This window comes from Archocentrus centrarchus, chromosome 2 (genome assembly GCF_007364275.1).
Source record: "Archocentrus centrarchus isolate MPI-CPG fArcCen1 chromosome 2, fArcCen1, whole genome shotgun sequence".
NCBI lineage: Eukaryota > Metazoa > Chordata > Actinopteri > Cichliformes > Cichlidae > Archocentrus > Archocentrus centrarchus.
Window position 1 is genome coordinate 12,997,938 of NC_044347.1, and position 17,631 is coordinate 13,015,568.

The window sequence follows — 17,631 nt, forward strand, 5'->3', positions numbered from 1 at the left end:
ATCCCTCTGCATGTACGTGCTGAATACCAGCGAGAAGGAGACTATTTACGTAAACTGCAACATTTATTTATCGTTTACCAATTTATTGAAGGGTGGGTAGTAGTGGGTTTATGTATTTCAAACGATAGAATAAAAGCATTCAATGCAACGGTCCGTCCAGCTGTGTTCAATGTCAAATAAAAAAAACGCATTTCCTTCGTCAATGCGAACGAAATAATATTCCGTAAGGTTTACAATCTCCTGTTTTGGTGCTTACGCAGTTTACGTAAATAGTCTCCTTCTCGCTGGTATTCAGCACGTACATGCAGAGGGATGTACGCTATCGCCCCCTGTGGTCGCAGAATATGACGGGTCGCAGAATTTGGTGTAACACCGGTCCTCACTTCGGCCTTTGTCACAGAAAGGCGACAGCGAGTTTTCTTAAACGGGTTGACCCAGATAAAGGAGAATATATATATATATATATATATATATATATATATATATATATATATATATATATATATATATATATACGTATATATATATATATATATATATATATATATATATATATATATATATATATATATATATATATATATATATATATATATATATGTATATATATATATGTAAATATGTATATATATTAAGATTAAGATTAAGATAGTGTTTATTTGTCACATGCACAGTTATACACAGTACAATGCACAGTGAAATGTAATTCACACTATACACTATACTCTATATACTATACACTATACACACTTTTATAAATTATAATATTTACATTGTGCAATAATGGTCCAGTTAGGGCTCAGAGTTGAGCAGACGGATGGCTTGTGGGTAAAAACTCTTCTTCAACCTTTCAGTCTTAGCCCTCAGGCAGCGGTAACGCCGGCCTGATGGGAGCAGGGAGAAGAGAGAGTGTCCGGGGTGGCTGGGCTGTTTTAGGATCTTCGTGGCCCTCAGCCTGCACTGCTTGGTGTAAATGTCCTGCAGGTTGGGGAGGGTGGTTCTGATGGTCCGTTCAGCTGAACGAACCACCCTTTTTAGGGCCATGAAGTCCTGCTTGGTGCAGTTTCCCATCCAGGTGGTGATGCTCCCACGCATGATGCTCTCGATGGTGCAGGTGTAAAAGTTCCTGAGCACCTTGAGTGGGAGCTTGAAGTCTCTCAGCCGCCTGAGGAGGTAGAGACGCTGTCTGGCCTTCTTCACAGTGATGTTTATGTGATGAGTCCAGGACAGGTCCTGTGAGATGGTCACTCCCAGGTATTTGAAAGTGTCCACTCTTTCCACCTCAGCACCACTGATGACAAGTGGATGGTAGTCCCTCTGTTGCTTCCTGCTGAAGTCCACGATCAGTTCCTTTGTTTTGCTGACGTTGAGCAGGAGGTGGTTCTCCTGGCACCAGTTCTCCAGGCGGGAGACCTCTCTCCTGTAGGCTGTCTCCTCATTGTGAGAGATTAGTCCCACAACAGCAGTGTCGTCAGCAAACTTGATGATGACGTTGGACTCTGACGTGGCCTCGCAGTCATAGGTGTACAGTGAGTACAGCATATATATATATATATATATATATATATATATATATATATATATATATATATATATATATATATATATATATATGTGTGTAAAGTTGTAAACCTGAAGGGAATGATCTGAAGTATGCAGTCCTGTGAGAGTGAAATGTTCCACTGCTCCTCCTAACCGCTGGGTGTCGCTCCTGCGCTGTGTGTGAACATGCTTCTTTCTCTGGTGCTGTCAGCTAGTCTGTCGCTACCAGTCTTCCTTGTGTCCCTTCAGACTTTGAAAGTCTAGTTAATGCAGGTAAGTGCCATAAAAACGGTCGCTGCAGAGGCGGTGTCTCCTCACGGAAAATTGCGTTGACTTTGATCGCATAAAAACAAACGAGCGACGAAGAAGCTGAACGTCAGGGGTGTGCTGATTGGGTTAGCTAGTAAAGACTTGTTAGTTTCATTATCGGACAACTGCTGCTTTTATATACGAAGTCAGCTTACTGTCCGAGGTTGGAACTAGGCGCCGGTAGCTGGTTCTTGCTAGCCTTGCACTGTGATTAAGTGTGCTTTGTTTAGCGCAGTTTTCACGCTTTTTGTATTTTTTTTTTCCTTTAGTCGCTGATCATGAAGAGCTCCAAGGAGGCGGCGCAGTCAGCAGCCAAAGAGTTTCTGCAGTTTGTCAACAGAGGAGCGTCTCCGTATCACGGTAAAGCCTGAAAAACTCAGGATTCAGACTTTAAATGTAATAAAACCAACGTGATACAAAACTCTCGTACGTGCCAATTTCGCTTTCTGGACGTTACTGCGTGTTAGTCGTCTGTTTACATACATATTTGGCTTTTTTTTTCCCGAAGTCATTTCGAGCTTTAAGTGGATTTTTTCCCCCCAAGTTCCAAACTCTATCAGACCAAACACCGTTCATAAATCTTTGAAAAGATCTGTTGCTTCTCAGCACGCATTCATTTGAGATAAAATATTATTGTAAACTTTAGTTTATATTGCCAGAAGCTGCTTTTTAATTCGGTGACCATCTCCAGTGTAATAAGCAACATGCAATGAAAGATTCCCACTTTATAAATCTGTCTTACAGAAGAGTGACACAACTGCTGTGCTGTGGTAGCTGACTTAATAATAGCAGTCTTACTCTCATGTGAATATTGACAGCGTATTAAGGCCACAGAAGGCAAACAAAAATGCATTTAAAAAAATAAAGTAGGGGCTGGTGATCAGAGCTAAAAGTTAGAGAAAATATTGGAATTTCCCCAAAAATTGATGAGGAAAAAAACCTGCAACAAAAAAAACAACAACAAAAAAAGTCAACAACTTTATCAAGAAGAGATTGACTGGAAAAAAATGGAAATGTAATAATAAGAAAAAAATTTCCAAAAAAAAAACATTTTCAAGGAAAAAATGTATGAGCAAGAAAAATGTCAAATTTATGATGATAAAACAACAGCGAAATAAAGAGGAAAAAAGAGATTTTTCCCTTGTAGCAAAGGTCATTTTACTTTCATCTGGTAACTTTCATCAGAACATAAAAATTGCAGTGGAGCAGGATCAGCTACACACCAACCAGTTTAGTTGGTGCTGTGAGGCACTTTTATTGAAGGAGTTCATGGTGTGTGTGTGTGTGTGTGTGTGTGTGTGTGTGTGTGTGTGTATGTGTGTGTGCGCGCGTCGCTGCCTTCTTTATTTTTTGTTAAAATTTCAAATTTCCCACTTTTTTTTTTCCCCTTTTACCAAGTTTTTTATGGTGAACAGTGAGGATCAGGCAGCAGGCTGTAATCGGAGCACAAACAGGTTCTCATGTTTCACTGTTACCAAAACGAGATACGCTTCAGCTCAACTGACGTGTTAGAGAGGTGGAGATAAGATTAAGATTGAAAAGATATTTCACCACGACCACAGCCTTTGCACTTTGACCTCCTCCTAAGATCAGGGAAGCAATTAAAATAAGGTTTTATTATTTATTTTTTCTGGCTTCATATTAAGCAGGAATAAAGTTTTCTTAGAGTAGTTAGACTGTAATAAATCCTACACAGAGATTCTAGTCTGTCGTTTTAAGGAAAATTCATGAAACGGTAGCAGCTGTTCTCCTTTTTCCAGCCTCTCCAGTGAGACAGTTTGGAGCGTCTTATTCCGCTTTTCCACTTTTGGTTGGGGAAAAAGTACATCAAAGTACAGAGGCCTGTGCTTTATTTTAGTTCTGCTCTCTCAGTTTCACTCATTTCAGGTTTAACAAAGTCAGAGTTTTCACTAAAAGCCCTTTTTCTGGAACAGGACTCCAAACCGTGGCTTCATTTATCCATCTTTAAAAAAAGATGTTCTGGTCTTGAGGGGTAAACTCGCAGTCTGAATATTGGCTCCACTCAGAGAGCGAGGAGTAATTTAAGGTTGAACAGTGAAGTTTGTCAAACACAGACTCTGTTCTCGCTGTATTTTACTGTCAGCATTGGAAAGTAATCATGAAAAACGACGCACAACACTGACAGAAATGTAGCCAGACTGCAAAGATCACTTTGACTTTTACAAAACCTAATAAACGTCACGTCTCCTCCGCTCTCCTGTCCTGCAGTGGTTGAAGAATGTCGGCAGCGCCTGCTGGAGGCCGGGTTCATCGAGCTCAGGGAGACAGAACAGTGGGACATCAAGCCAGCAAGCAAGGTTTGCACAAAGTATTGGATTGGAAAGCTGAAGATTGCACTGACTGAAGCAGAAAATGCTGAAATCTTAATAGCTTAAAATAACTGACAGGGGGGTTTATTTGGAAAATTTGATGATGTTCAGACCAGTAACTCTTTAACGTATTCTGGCAAGTTTCTATATGAGCTGAGGGCCTTTTAGTTTGAAAACCGGACATGCATTTGAACATCCTGATAACATCCTTTAACTAATGGGAACTTTTATTTTGGGGGAAAAAAATGAGCCTTACCTTGGTAAATTTCTGCAACAGTTGAGGCACTTTTATTTTGAAAATGTGCATGTGTCTGAATGCCCTGATAAGTTCCTATAGCGCCTATAAAAATCACTTAATTCACGTGACAATCAATGGCTTATATTTTGAAAATCCGGCATACTTCTCAATGTCCTTATTTTAGAAAAAAGCTAATGAGAGCTTTTATTTTGAAAATCTGCATGTGTGGGTGCATGGTATGGTAGGTTAACTGGTGTTTAAGTTGTTTTAAATTATCTGTCTGTTGAAATGTAATCCAAAAATCAGGAACAGGCATGAAAAGGCTCCATTTGAATCCACCAATCACAAACAGCTTGCCTCTGATTGGTGGACTCGGCCGCGTTTAGGAGTCAGTAATGGCGGTAAATTTGCTTCCCTCTCTTCTCCCTGCAGTACTTTGTGACCAGGAACTTCTCCAGCCTCATCGCCTTCGCAGTGGGCGGACGCTACCTACCGGGAAACGGCTTCTCGATGATCGGCGCCCACACGGACAGCCCCTGCCTCAGGGTGAGACCACGCCCACTTTTCCACCTGTCATCAGGCAAAACCCTCTCTTTGCTTCCACTCTGGATGCGAAGCCAAAACCACAGCAAGGAGGAGCTGAAACATGAGGAGAAGCTGCACCGATGCTGAGAGTCATGAGGAATGATTTTTGTTTTATTATCAGTGTTTTTCCTCCCATGTTTTGGAGCGTGGACGCCGAAGGAAACGCCGCGTCTGTGTGGAAAACAAAGAGAAAATAGCCGTGACATGGAGGCTCCTTTTGGACCTGTAATCATAGCAGGACTGATTTATTTCTTGTGCACATTAGACACAGTTGCTCCAAGCTGTGGGCTAACACTCACCACTGAATATGTTTTTATTGTTTATTCATATAGCAGAAGTAGTGCTTATATGTGCCAGGCTTACATTCCACTTATTAAAGCTACTAGAACAAAACTGAGCATGAATCGGAAGTTTATTTATAGATTTTGAGATTATTGGTTGTGTTTGTGCTTCCAGGTGAAGCCGAGGTCTAAGAGGACAAAGCAGGGCTGCCTGCAGGTCGGGGTGGAGTGCTACGGCGGCGGCATCTGGAACACCTGGTTCGACCGCGATCTCACCATCGCAGGCCGCGTTATGGTCAAGGTAGCATGATTATAATAATTTTTAATCTCATGGCTATTTCTGCAGCTTTACTTCAGCTACTGTTAAAATCTGTACATCTAATTTTTAACTAGAAGGGCACTCAGTAGAGCGCATACTTTGCTCACCTGAAATATTCTATCTGCTGATACCAAAATTCATGTATCAGCTTTGACCTGTTCCTCTATGAAATGTCAAACTTCTGTTTTTTTGGTGACATTTATCGAGCGTGCCGCTGAGGAGAGGAGGCTGAATGCCTCGCCTGCAGCTGTCAGTTTGGGTCAGACTCTGTTTAAATGACAGAGTAATCCCATCACTTTTTACATCACATCACAAAAACGCAGCTGCATTCTTCAGAGATCGCAGCATTTCTATATAGAGTACTGAGCAAAAATCGGTTCAGCAGTGAAGTCTTTAATTTGTGAGTTATGTTGTATCTGTAACCTGGAATCATCTTTTCCGAACTACATGTGGCCCACAGTCAGTCTGAATACCCATACATATACTCAGGATGAGTCTCTAGGAGTTGAATATAAGCCCATGTAATGTCCTCTGAAGTGATGGAAACTCAATGTTTTCTTTCAGAGCGACGGCAAGCTGCTCCACCGGCTCGTTCACGTCACCAGACCTCTGCTCAGGATCCCTCACCTGGCCATCCACCTGCAGCGGGACATCAATGACTCCTTCGGGCCCAACAAGGAGAACCACCTGTCAGTAACTGAACGCACGACTTTTATAGAAGTTCATATTAATCATGGACAAAGATTCAAATGATCACAACTGTTGTCTGTGAGCCAAAAGGCAGAGAAGTCTCACTCATTTAAAAAAAAAAAACCCTCTGTTTATGTGGGCCAGCCAATCAGAAATTTGGCTTAAAAGGGGGAGGAGATAGCACAGCTTGTTGATGAGATAACTAACGGTTATTTTGAGCTGTGAATCATGCAAAGCTACTCTAGTAGAGTCCAAGAGTTAAAATTTGGAGGAGGGAGTGAGCAGAAAATCATAAGTTTTTATCTACTATGATGAGTTTTATTGAAAATGTACATATTATTATTATTATTATTATAACTCATGCATGTTTTGTTTGAATGCTTTACAGTGAGCCCCATAATTCATGGACAAAGTTCTGCTTCGGTACATTTTTCACAGCTTATTTTAAGTTCACTGTTGATGTGACTTTGAGATGAGCTCGGTGTGTTTCTTCTGTCTCAGTGTTCCCATCATCGCCACCGTCGTCCAGGAGGAGCTCGAGACGGGCTCAGCGTCCTCTGGAGACGCCTCCTCTGCTGCCAGCACGGTAAACCACGGCTCCTGTAAAAATCCCATTTCTTCATCTTAAAATTAGGCCTTAATTGGTATTAAAAGGTCTTAAAACAACCCTTCAAAAGTCTTAAAAATGTTAAGACATGAGAAGAAATATTTTCTAAATCCAACAGTGTCCAAAATGCTCAGACCGGTAGCGCTGTCTGTTAGCAATGATATGGAAAAGTTCTAGTTTAAGTACTTTGAACAGGTTGGTCTGTGTGGATCAGCTTCCTGCTGACACTTCTAGTTGTGTTAATGTGCAAACAGATCCTCGATCGAACCATAAATCCCAAACAACCCAAGAAAGGAAAGAATACATTTCTTAAAAAGGCTGATATTTATTCTAAAAGACCTGAAATTTGCAGGTAATGCCCAAAAATCATGTTGCATTATTTCTATTCCCCCACACTGTTTTGCATATTTCTCTAGTCTTAAACAAGAACTTGAAGCATGTTGCACTGAAAAGCTTTGGGCTTAAGAGCTTACAATCTTTGTTTAATTATTATGTTTTTAAAAGCTTGAATGTTATTTTTGCTGGTTTGTTACATGCAAATGCAAATCAGTTTTTTTTTTAAAAACAAAATCCATTTTGTAGCTGAAGTGCTGCTCAGGGTTCATGTGCATTTGATCTCTGCAACAGGGGGTGTTAATTTGTTTTGTTGGGGTCTTAAAGAGCATTAATTTGGTACTCTAGTGCGTGCAGATACCCTGACTTACAAATTTGGGGAAATTTGTAAATTTGTAGCTCTGGAATAAGCAAAGTTTGGTGTGGAAAAGCTAAAGATAAACCGCTTCCTTTCAGCTGGAAAAAGGTGTCTGATTTCAGTCTGAAAGACGCTGCATTGTGCTGTATCTCCCCTCCTCAGGCAGAGAAACACCACCCGGCGCTGGTGAAGGTGCTGTGCTCGGAGCTGAACGTCAAGCCAGAAGCTCTGCTGGACTTTGAGCTGTGTCTGGCTGACACGCAGCCCGCGGTGAGTCTGCGAGTAAACCATTGACTTCCTGTCACTTTTAATGCTCCGGCTCAACCCTCCAAAGCAACGATGACCTCAGGAGGGTGGGCCGATGTCATTGGTTTTATTGGTTTTATGAGAGCTGGCACAGAATCCAGGACACACACACACACACACATACACGCAGAGGTATTTGAATCAGGTCAGTAGAGTTAAACTGATATGTGCTGGAGCAACCAGCATTAAGGGGAATGTGTGCAAGCTGGTAAACGAAGGCGGACTGCCCCTGTAAAATAATAAGATTTAGCTTGAAATACAGTTAATTGCATATTCAGTCGATTTATCAGAATCAGAAGCCTTTATTGTCATCAAACGCACACACACACACATATATATTCATACATAAAATAAATAAAAAATAAATATATACAAGGATATATAATACAAGAATATGTGTGTGTGTGTGTGTGTGTGTGTGTGTGTGAGAATGGGTGAATGCATGTAAGAACAAGATAAAAAATACAATAGAAAGCAGCATTCACACAGTATTTACATTCCACATATACTCTGGGTGGGGTACCTGTTAAATATCTATTAAGAAATAATGCAAATTGTGTTGCACAAAGGTTTGAGGTATTGCAGAAGGAGAATATCGCAGTGATTACTGAGGGGAAAGGCATTTGCACAGTTCAGTTTTTGCTGCTCTGTGATTGTTTTATGGGATGAAGGAGCTGGTGAGTTTTTGTGATGTGTTTAGGAGTCTGGTAGGGATGGATAAAAAGCTGTTTTTCAGTCTGTTGGATCTGGGACCTGAACTGTTTGGTGAGTGGTGTCTATGGAAATTTTCCTGGCCCGGCAAAGCCCGCGGGAGCTAGTGATGTCTTCCAGGGTGGGCAGAGGGCTGCCAGTTACTTTTTCTGCCATCCTGGTTACTCTCTGCAGAGCTTTCCTGTCTGCTGCTGAGCAGGTAGCAAACCACACCATAATGTTGTGTGTCAGCGCTGACTCGATGGTGGCCCTGTGAAGAGACAAAAGCAGTTTCTCCTCCAGCTGACTCTGCCGCAGCAGCCACAGAGAGTTCGGCCTTTGCTGAGCCTTTCTGACCAGCATAGATGTGTTGGCTGTCCAGGTCAGATTATCTGATATTTGTGTCCCCAAGAACTTAAAGGAGGCCACCCTCTTTACACTTTCGCCATTGATAGTGGAGCGTGGTCCCCCTTTCCGCCTCCTGAGCTCGATGACCACCTCTTTGGTTTTTGTGGTGTTTAGTTCCAGGTTGTTTTTGGTACACCTCTCTGTCAGCGCCTGTACGCTGACTCGTCACTGTAGCTGCAGTCGACAAACAGAAGCCTGACATGAATACCTGGGAGCTCCAGGTGGGTTAGGACAGTGTGGAGGGTGGTGCTGATGGCATCTTCTGTGGACCGGTTTGGTCTGTAGGCAAACTGGTGTTTGTCATGGGACTGTGGTAAGCAGGCTTGGATGTGCTGGAGGACGAGTCTGTCGAAGCGTTGCAACAAGGGAAGGAGAGTGACGCCCTCAGACTTAGCTGAGACTTCAATTCAATTCAATCCCCACATCCAGGCCTCGAGAGCCCCTGTCCTGCAGGTTTTAGATGTGTCTCTGCTTCAACACACCTGAGTCACATATAGTCATGAGCAGGACTCTGGAGAACTTGACTGCACGCTGAGGAGGTAATTCAGCCATTTGATTCAGGTGTGTTGGATCAGGGACACATCTAAAAGCTGCAGGACACTGGCCCTCGAGGCCTGGATGTGAGGATCCCTGCTTTAATTTAAAGAGATAAAATTGTGATTCTTCTTGACATTTCAGATAAATTTAAAGCTACTAAAATTCCAGCACTTCTTATGTCAGGTTTCATTTTCAATGTGTGAAGTAAACAATTTGAGATGGAGGTCCCGATGACTGTGATTTTATCCCTAATCCGATGGATTAAATTTGGTAATATTTAATAGCACCAGTTCTCAACAACAACAACCTGAGCCTACAGCACCATAACTAAAGGGGGAGTTTAGGGTCACCTGATCCAGCCCCAACTATAAGCTTTATAAAATCTCCCAAATCCAAGCTGGGAGCTGGTTCCACAGAAGAGGGGCCTGAAAGCTGAAGGCTCTGCCTCCCATTCTACTTTTAAGTATCCGAGGAACCACAAGTAAGCCAGCAGTCTGAGTGAAGTGCTCTGTTGGGGTGATATCTGACTATGAGGTCTTTAAGATAAGATGGGGCCTGATTATTCAGGTGCAGCACTGTGCAAAAGCATTGAGTCATCCCACATTTCTTTATATTTTCCTAAGATGTGAAATGGGTGCAGTGATTTATTGATATACAAACATCCCACTACTTCTGTTGTCCTCGACTTGTCCAGTTTCCTCAAATCTCTTTAAGGACGCACTGCACACTGTGCTGAGATATACCAAGCATTCAGCTAGCAGCTCTTTGGGAATCACCTTGTTGGTGCAAACATATTATTTTATGTCTGTCAAACTGTGTTATCATTTTTTTTTTTTTTTATAGATTCAACTAAAGAAATAAGAACAAATGATGTGTTTTTGTGACAGCTGCTTGTAACAAAATGTCTAAAGATACAATTTAAAACGTATTCTTTGGTAAGTTGCCTGTTGTGTGTGTGTGTGTGTGTGTGGACACTGGTTCATGTCTTCAGTTTGGTGCTTTTGTTATGCTTGAATGATTCATATGTCAGAGGTAAGTGGCTTCACTGAGTCGGCGTTGTCCTCTCCCCGCAGGCTTTAGGAGGCGTGTACGAGGAGTTCATTTACTCTCCTCGTCTGGACAACCTGCACAGCTGCTACTGCGCCCTGCAGGTCAGTTCAAACACACAAACACCCAAAAGTCACTTTTCCACCTGCTGCAAGAGCAATTTCCCTTTTACTGCCAGCTACAGTAAGGACAAACATGTTATTCTCCCCTGCAAAGGACTTATTTTCCTCTTTTCTTATTACATCTGTTTTAATTTTGTCCCTTCCCTGAATAACAAACAAAAAAGGCTTCTGTACATATGTACATTTTTTGTTTATTTATATGTATTTATTCGGGATAGCGTCACCATTAACTGCAGCAAAAATGTGTTGTTTTTTTTTTTTTTCCTGTTGTGTAGTCTAAAGATAATGAAAAGGGCTTTAACATTTGGCTGCATGTAAATAACTGGCATTATGTTTGCATTAACGAACAATTCCCTCCTCACAAAGGCTTTCCTAAATGATTTCGTCATATCTCAGAAAGCAGACGGAGGCTTGTAATCACTCTAAGCCACCTTTCGTAGTCCTCACTTCCTCTTTCTCGCTCAGGGACTGTTGGAGTCCTGCTCCGGGGACTCTCTGGCTAAAGATCCCAACGTCCGCATGATCACTCTGTACGACAACGAGGAGGTGAGTCCACAAAGCCATCAGAGAGGAAGCCTGGAGAAACGGGCACACAGCAGCTTTCAATCTCATAACAGTTAGTTAAAATCTCGAGTCTGAATTTTAAGCACAAAGATAACAAAGGGTCATTTACAAAATAAATAAAATGCAAAATTATAACCTTAAAGTAAAGCATTGCTTCTGTTCTTTAAACTAAAATGATTAAAAGATTTGTGAACCTACAATAAATTTTTTTGATAATTATTCATAGGTATGTAGAAAAATCTGCTTAAAGCTTCTAAGATGTGTTGAGTAACTATTTTCTGCTTTTATATCGATATAATTTCATTATTTGTAAAAATCTTTGATTTTTAGTCACACTAACTGTGGCATTTGAAAGCCTCTTGTCACTCTGGAGGATCGTAAAGATCCAGTAAAAGAAAATAAAAAAATATATTGAATTATGAATAAAATATTTTTTGTGTATATAGGAAAACAATGTGGTTTTACATGTGCTGAAAGAGTGGATATTTCGCCTGAAGAAATGTCGGTAATAAAAATTTTAACATTTCCCACATTCAGATTTTAAATCAAACTTTATTTGTATACCTTTCATGCAGGTTAGTGCAGTTTAAGTAAAAAGACAGAACAATAAAGCAAAACTCATATGATAGGCTTGAAATAAAAAAAGAAATAAAATAAAAATAAAAAAGCTACACTTAGAGTATGTTAATAAAATTAGAACCAATAATAATAATAACTGCATAATATTAAATTGATTAAAATAAAATAAGAGTAACGTAATAATAAGATTATTAATTTCAATAAAGATAAAATCAGTAGTTAAAAAATGCAATATTAATGTACTCTATAAGTATGGTAAGGGTACATCAAAAAGAGCAATATTAATAATAATAAAATTAAAGCAAAATAATGTGTAAAATACATAAAGACAAAATGTATAAGTGTGTGAATAAAATTAGAGCAATAAAATATTTTTAATTATTAATCTTTTTAAAAATAAATTACAGACCCCAAAACTCTTTTTTTAAAACTCAAAGTCGCTTTATCTTTTGTTTTTCTTTAATAAGATGATGCTCTGTAGCCGACTGTGAGATCACATGAAGCTCCTGTCGCCTCATAAATATCTCGTGTAATCGTGAATGAAACAGGAAGACGACCAGCAGAGTGATGAAGAATCAAAGTCTTCCCCTGCAGGTGAAACACCTGCCTGTGATTTACTGTGTGGCCTGTTTCCTGTAGGTGGGATCAGAGAGCGCTCAGGGCGCTCAGTCCAACCTGACGGAGCTCATCCTCAGCCGCCTCGCCTCCTCTCCCTCCAACCTCACTGCCTTCCAGCAGGCGGCGCCGCACTCCTTCATGATCAGCGCTGACATGGCGCACGCCGTGCACCCCAACTACCAGTCAGTATCAGCATGAGCTATCAGGGACTCCTAAAACAGAAGGAGCTTTAATAACATTAGATGGGATCTAACCTGTAATCAGCTGTCTACATTTGTTTTTCATTTTTATCTGATTTTAATTTTATTTCCTGTCAGGGAGAAACATGAGGAGAACCACCGCCCGACTTTCCACAAGGTGAGTACATTTAATTGCTATTTCAAGTTTGGAAACCTCGTCCGGTGGCTGATTTCCTGTGTGAAGCTTATTAGTGTTTTTCTTCCCCCCCCCCCCCCCCCCCCCCCTTTCAGGGCCCGGTAATCAAGTTCAACAGCAACCAGCGTTACGCCACGACAGCCGTCACCGCCTCCGTCATCAGGGAGGTCGCCAGCCAGGTCGGCGTGCCGCTGCAGGTAAACGGGGAACTGAGTGAGCGCCTTTGTGCGATAGTAGCAGACTGTTTGCAGTGATGCAGATCTTAAGTTAAGACACGGGGATTAAAACGAGGGCGGTTAATTTGCAAACTCGGATTCTTTTCTCTGATGTCAGTATTTGTGTGGAACCACATTTCCAGATTATTTTACGGGATGCGTCTTGGAATTAGGGTTGCAAAGATCCAGCTTTTTTCCATTTCCAGTACTGATACCTTTGCTTTGGCAATCTGCTGATACCAATCAATACTAGTGTTAAATTAATAAGCTGTATTCCTCACTGTGAGGAAGAGACTTGGAGGCAGCATCAGGCTTGACTTAAACAGTGCTTCTCTAACTTTATAAAATAAAATGTGGCAAACTGATAGGCCCAAGAATATAATTTTACTGAACTTTTAAAAAGGCAAAAGGACCAAGCTGCCGGACTTTGTTGTATTTTTTAAAGTGGTCTTGACCAATAGTTCATCAGGCTTTCTGAAGGTCTTTCGAAGTTACAGGTGCTGTGGCACTTTTTCTTTTTAATACAATGGACTGAGACTTCCTGTTGTCTCCCTGCAGGATGTGATGGTCCGTAATGACAGCCCCTGTGGGACCACCATCGGTCCCATCCTGGCGGCCCGTCTCGGCATCCCTGTAGTGGACATTGGCGCCCCGCAGCTCTCCATGCACTCCATCAGGGAGATGTGCTGCACCTCCAGTGTCCTGCAGAGCACCACCCTATTCAAGGTAACACATCCAACTAGGTTTGAATCGTGTGGAGTTAATTCATAGACCATTTTCTTTTACTTTTGAATTCACACGTGTAATAGTTTCATCAAGTTTGGATTTCCTACAGGAGCTGACGGCTTCATGGACAGTTTGATCCAAATGTTCTTTGTTGCTTCTAAAATAAGATCTTAAATTGGGTGAAATTGTCATCTACAGTTTGTTTGTTTTTTTTAAAAGAAGAACCTGTAGACTTAAGGATCAAGTGCTTTAACGGTATTAAAAAATAGAAATATCCTGTAAATCATTTTAGTTCATCACCCACACACAGTCCAACTTGATCGCAAGTGAGCTGGGCCAGTAAAACCCTTGTAGAGCCAGTTCACTTACTTGAGGACATGAAGGCAGCTGACACGATATTCCCCAGTATTAGTATCAGTTAAAGAGGCCACGCCCCTAACTTTAAGCCTTAAACATATCCAAATAGATGTAGCTAGCTTGATCAAAACTCAAGACCACATCATTCTTGCTACACCACATGAGCTACCTGTTAGATATCAAATCGATCTGAAACTTTTATTTTTTGAACATTTCTTCTATATTTTACAGGAATTTTTGTATTTGTTGTTGTTTGTTTTTTAGGTTTTCGGCCCTGATTTCTGTTATGTTTTTATCTTAGAGTCTATTCGAGTGGAGGCTCTGACTCTGGGGTCTAGTCAATCATTTTTAAGTCTGCATTAACCAATTATTGAAAACTTTATAAACTTACAATCGCCTTTAAGCTGCTAATATTTTAAGAGCCTCAGTGGTGCCTCAGTAATCTGTTGGTACTTGTCAGGCCATAGATTATTAAAGAAAAACAGTGAATGCATGAGCTGAGAATGGAATTATGTGTTTAGTCACAGCTCCAGTCAGAATATGTCAGGTTTGAACCATCCAGTTGTGGTGTGAGTATCACATGAAAACATCTCATTGCTGGCACTCATTTATCACAGACAGGGCTTTTTTTTTTTATCTTCTCAGGTTCTTCTCAGCTCTGCAAGCTCCAAGTGATTCAGCTTTTTTTTTAAGATGGTGTTTATCTTCTATTCTGCTTTGCTGTCTGCCTTTATTAAAATTTCTAAGTGATATTAACCCTCGCTGTCTGCTGCTTCTCGCCTCTGCAGGGTTTCTTCGAGTTGTTTCCAGCCGTGAGGAACACGCTGGTCGTCGACTAGAGCCGGGGGAGCCACAGCTGATGGGAAAACAAAGGAGTATACAGACATGTCATTTTCAGCAGAACGCTCCTTTATTTTTAAAGCTGCTCATCTGCAGTGCTTTGATTGTGATGAAAATGACCGAACATCCAATATAAAATCAGCGGGCCGCCTCAGAATCAGCTCATTTTTAAACTACAGTAACTTTAGTATATTTGATGAAGCCATGCTAAATTTTACCTTCATACTGTGAATTTCTTTCAGTCACAGTTCAGTGGAGAAAACTTAAAAAAAAAAGTGGGTAACCTTTGAAGGGTCATATCACTGTGTGGGTGGCTGGTTAAAAGCAGCTTGCTGTAAATGAAAGCTCTGTATTTTCCCTGCATTTGGATACCAGGAGAATCTTCTAGCCATGATTCCTCCTGTGTTACAATAAGTTTATAATAAGTCCTATTTTAACACTGAATGAAGCTCATGGCTGTGAAATGGAGAACCAGCACTGGTAATTATGTAGCTCTCTTCTACTCTGGGCACTCAAAGTGCTTTTTACTACAAGCCACAGTCATACATTGCTTTATTCTGTGCCTTTGAGTGCTTTTTAACCACCACACTCACACTCTGCTGGAGTGTGAGTGTGGGAGCAATTTGGACTAAGGACACTCCAACATGCAGACAGAGCTTCGAAAATATCACACCGATGGGGCACATTTAGGTCCTGAAGAAGGTTTCAGGGTCTCGGGATCAGTGGTGCTCTCTTATATAAAATGACCTAAATCTGAAAGAAAGTTTCCACCTGTACTTCAGGTCCTTCTGCATGTCAGCAGCAACCTTAAATTTGTTTTGAATCCACTTGGATTTAGTATAAAATTGACTTGGTTCCAGATTTTAACAGAGCTTAAATATATTTCATGTGTATATCTCCTGTAATTATGAAGTTACGAGAGATTAAAAATGCCAGAAAAATCAGGTGAATGTACTTTGTTGGCCTCTAATGCTGAAAATGTTCATAGTATGAAGATAATGGTTTCATTAAATATAATGAAGATACTGTTCTTTATATAAAATGAGCTCATTCTGAGGGGTTCATAGGCACTGTCTTTTTTCTTGAAGTCAAATCCTTTTTTAAAACTTTGATTTGTTTTTGTGTGTGTGTGTGTGTGTGTAGCTGATTTTGTGTTCAATCCAAACATGTTGTAATTACTATACTTGAATACTGCACACAGAAATGTAGTGCTACTTGCCCTTCTGTCTTTCTTATGAAGTGAAATTGTTTAGAAGATATCAAAAAATTTTAAAAATCTCTTTTTGTCTCGCCCTGTTTTTATTATTTTGCGGTTGGTGGAGTCTCTGGTAAAGACAGAGTGGAGTTAACTGTGAAGGTTTCATGCTGCAGGAGAGGCTGCAGTAATTTAATTTCACCTGCTCGGTTTTAATAAAATGCTGTGAGGAGCTGGATGTGCCGCTCTGCCAAGTGCCGGGACAGTTTCTTGGCAGGATGAGGCGGACTTATGAGCCATATTGGGATGCAGCAAGAGGAAGAAGACACACCTTCGTCCTGCTTTTAGTCTCATCAGCGCTTCTAGAAAGTCGATTACAATCCTGTCAGGAGAATTAAATGAAATAAATCACCCGAAATGACAAAATATGGTGGAAAAAGACCCCAAAACAAGCAAGTCACCTGCAAGGACTATGAAATAAACAGTTTCAAATGAGAAGATTTATGTAGATTCTTTTTCTTGGCAGTGCTTTCTCTAAAGCTACAACACATTTTGGGGTCAACTTGAAAGAAATGTAAAAGTGAGGTCAGAGGTCAAATGTGACATATTTGGGTATGAACTATAATGTGATATTTAGTATCTCCAAATATCAGCATCAGTTCCTAAATGTTGCCAAGTCTAACAAAGGCAGCAGAATTATAAGCAGAGGAGAGGTCAGAGGTCCAAAGTAGCCTGACATTTAGAATCCCCATAAATCATTCCCTGTATGTATCAGGCATAACATTATGACCTCTGACTGCAGTTCTTGTGGGGTGTTCCTGGTCTGCAGTGGTAGGTATCTATCAAAAGTGGTCCAAGGAAGGGACGATGGTGAACCAGGGAGGTGTTTGGTGTATCCTGTGGACAGAGGAAAGAAGACAAGTAGGCTTGGTGGTGAAATAAGGAAGTACAGGAATGTATTCAAAGGAATAGGTTAGCAAAGCAACAGTGGGATAGTCTGGGAGATGAAGAAAAAAAGAGGAATACTGGGCGGCTAGGCAAAGACAGGTGGCTAAGATAAAGGATAGGCAGAAAGGTCAAGCTGGAAAGGATGTGCAGCAGCTCACAGCGATTAAGGACAGAGACTGAAATGTACTAATGAGTGCTGAGAAGATGGAGGGAGTACTTTGAGGAGCTGATGAATGTAGGAAATAAGAGAGAGGTTGACAGATGGAGGAAAGTAGGTGAATCAGGAAGTGCAGACTTTTGGCTTTAATTCAGTGAGTTTAACAAAAGTATTGCATTAGCTGTCTCCAAATTTCACAGAATCAAATGCACTGGCATTGTTGACTTGGCTACTTCTCTTTGATAGTTTTTCAGCCTAATCATGGCCTCAGTCACTTGTATCATCATCACTGTGGACCTTATACTGAGAGTTCCAGCAAACAGCTACCAATTGCAATTTCAATGCTTGGAATCAA

General features: G+C 40.8%; 1 protein-coding gene across 1 annotated transcript; it reads left to right on the top strand.

The window, feature by feature from the left end:
* Positions 1-1,711: 1,711 nt before the first annotated feature.
* On the top strand, positions 1,712-16,619 carry dnpep (aspartyl aminopeptidase). The gene is made up of 15 exons (XM_030748995.1): positions 1,712-1,815; positions 2,121-2,211; positions 4,081-4,169; positions 4,852-4,965; positions 5,461-5,586; positions 6,169-6,293; positions 6,796-6,880; positions 7,755-7,862; positions 10,607-10,684; positions 11,168-11,248; positions 12,485-12,645; positions 12,781-12,820; positions 12,934-13,035; positions 13,612-13,779; positions 14,925-16,619. Exons 1-15 carry the CDS (start codon positions 1,810-1,812, stop codon positions 14,973-14,975), a joined length of 1,425 nt encoding a protein of 474 aa, XP_030604855.1. The 5' UTR covers positions 1,712-1,809; the 3' UTR covers positions 14,976-16,619.
* Positions 16,620-17,631: the final 1,012 nt, after the last annotated feature.

What these genes read in the sequence shown, in the direction of transcription:
- dnpep (XM_030748995.1), top strand. An exon ending in CCTCCTCTGCTGCCAGCACG is followed by an intron (nt 6,881 to 7,754) that starts GTAAACCACGGC and finishes TCCCCTCCTCAG; the next exon opens with GCAGAGAAACACCACCCGGC. An exon ending in TGGCTGACACGCAGCCCGCG is followed by an intron (nt 7,863 to 10,606) that starts GTGAGTCTGCGA and finishes CTCTCCCCGCAG; the next exon opens with GCTTTAGGAGGCGTGTACGA.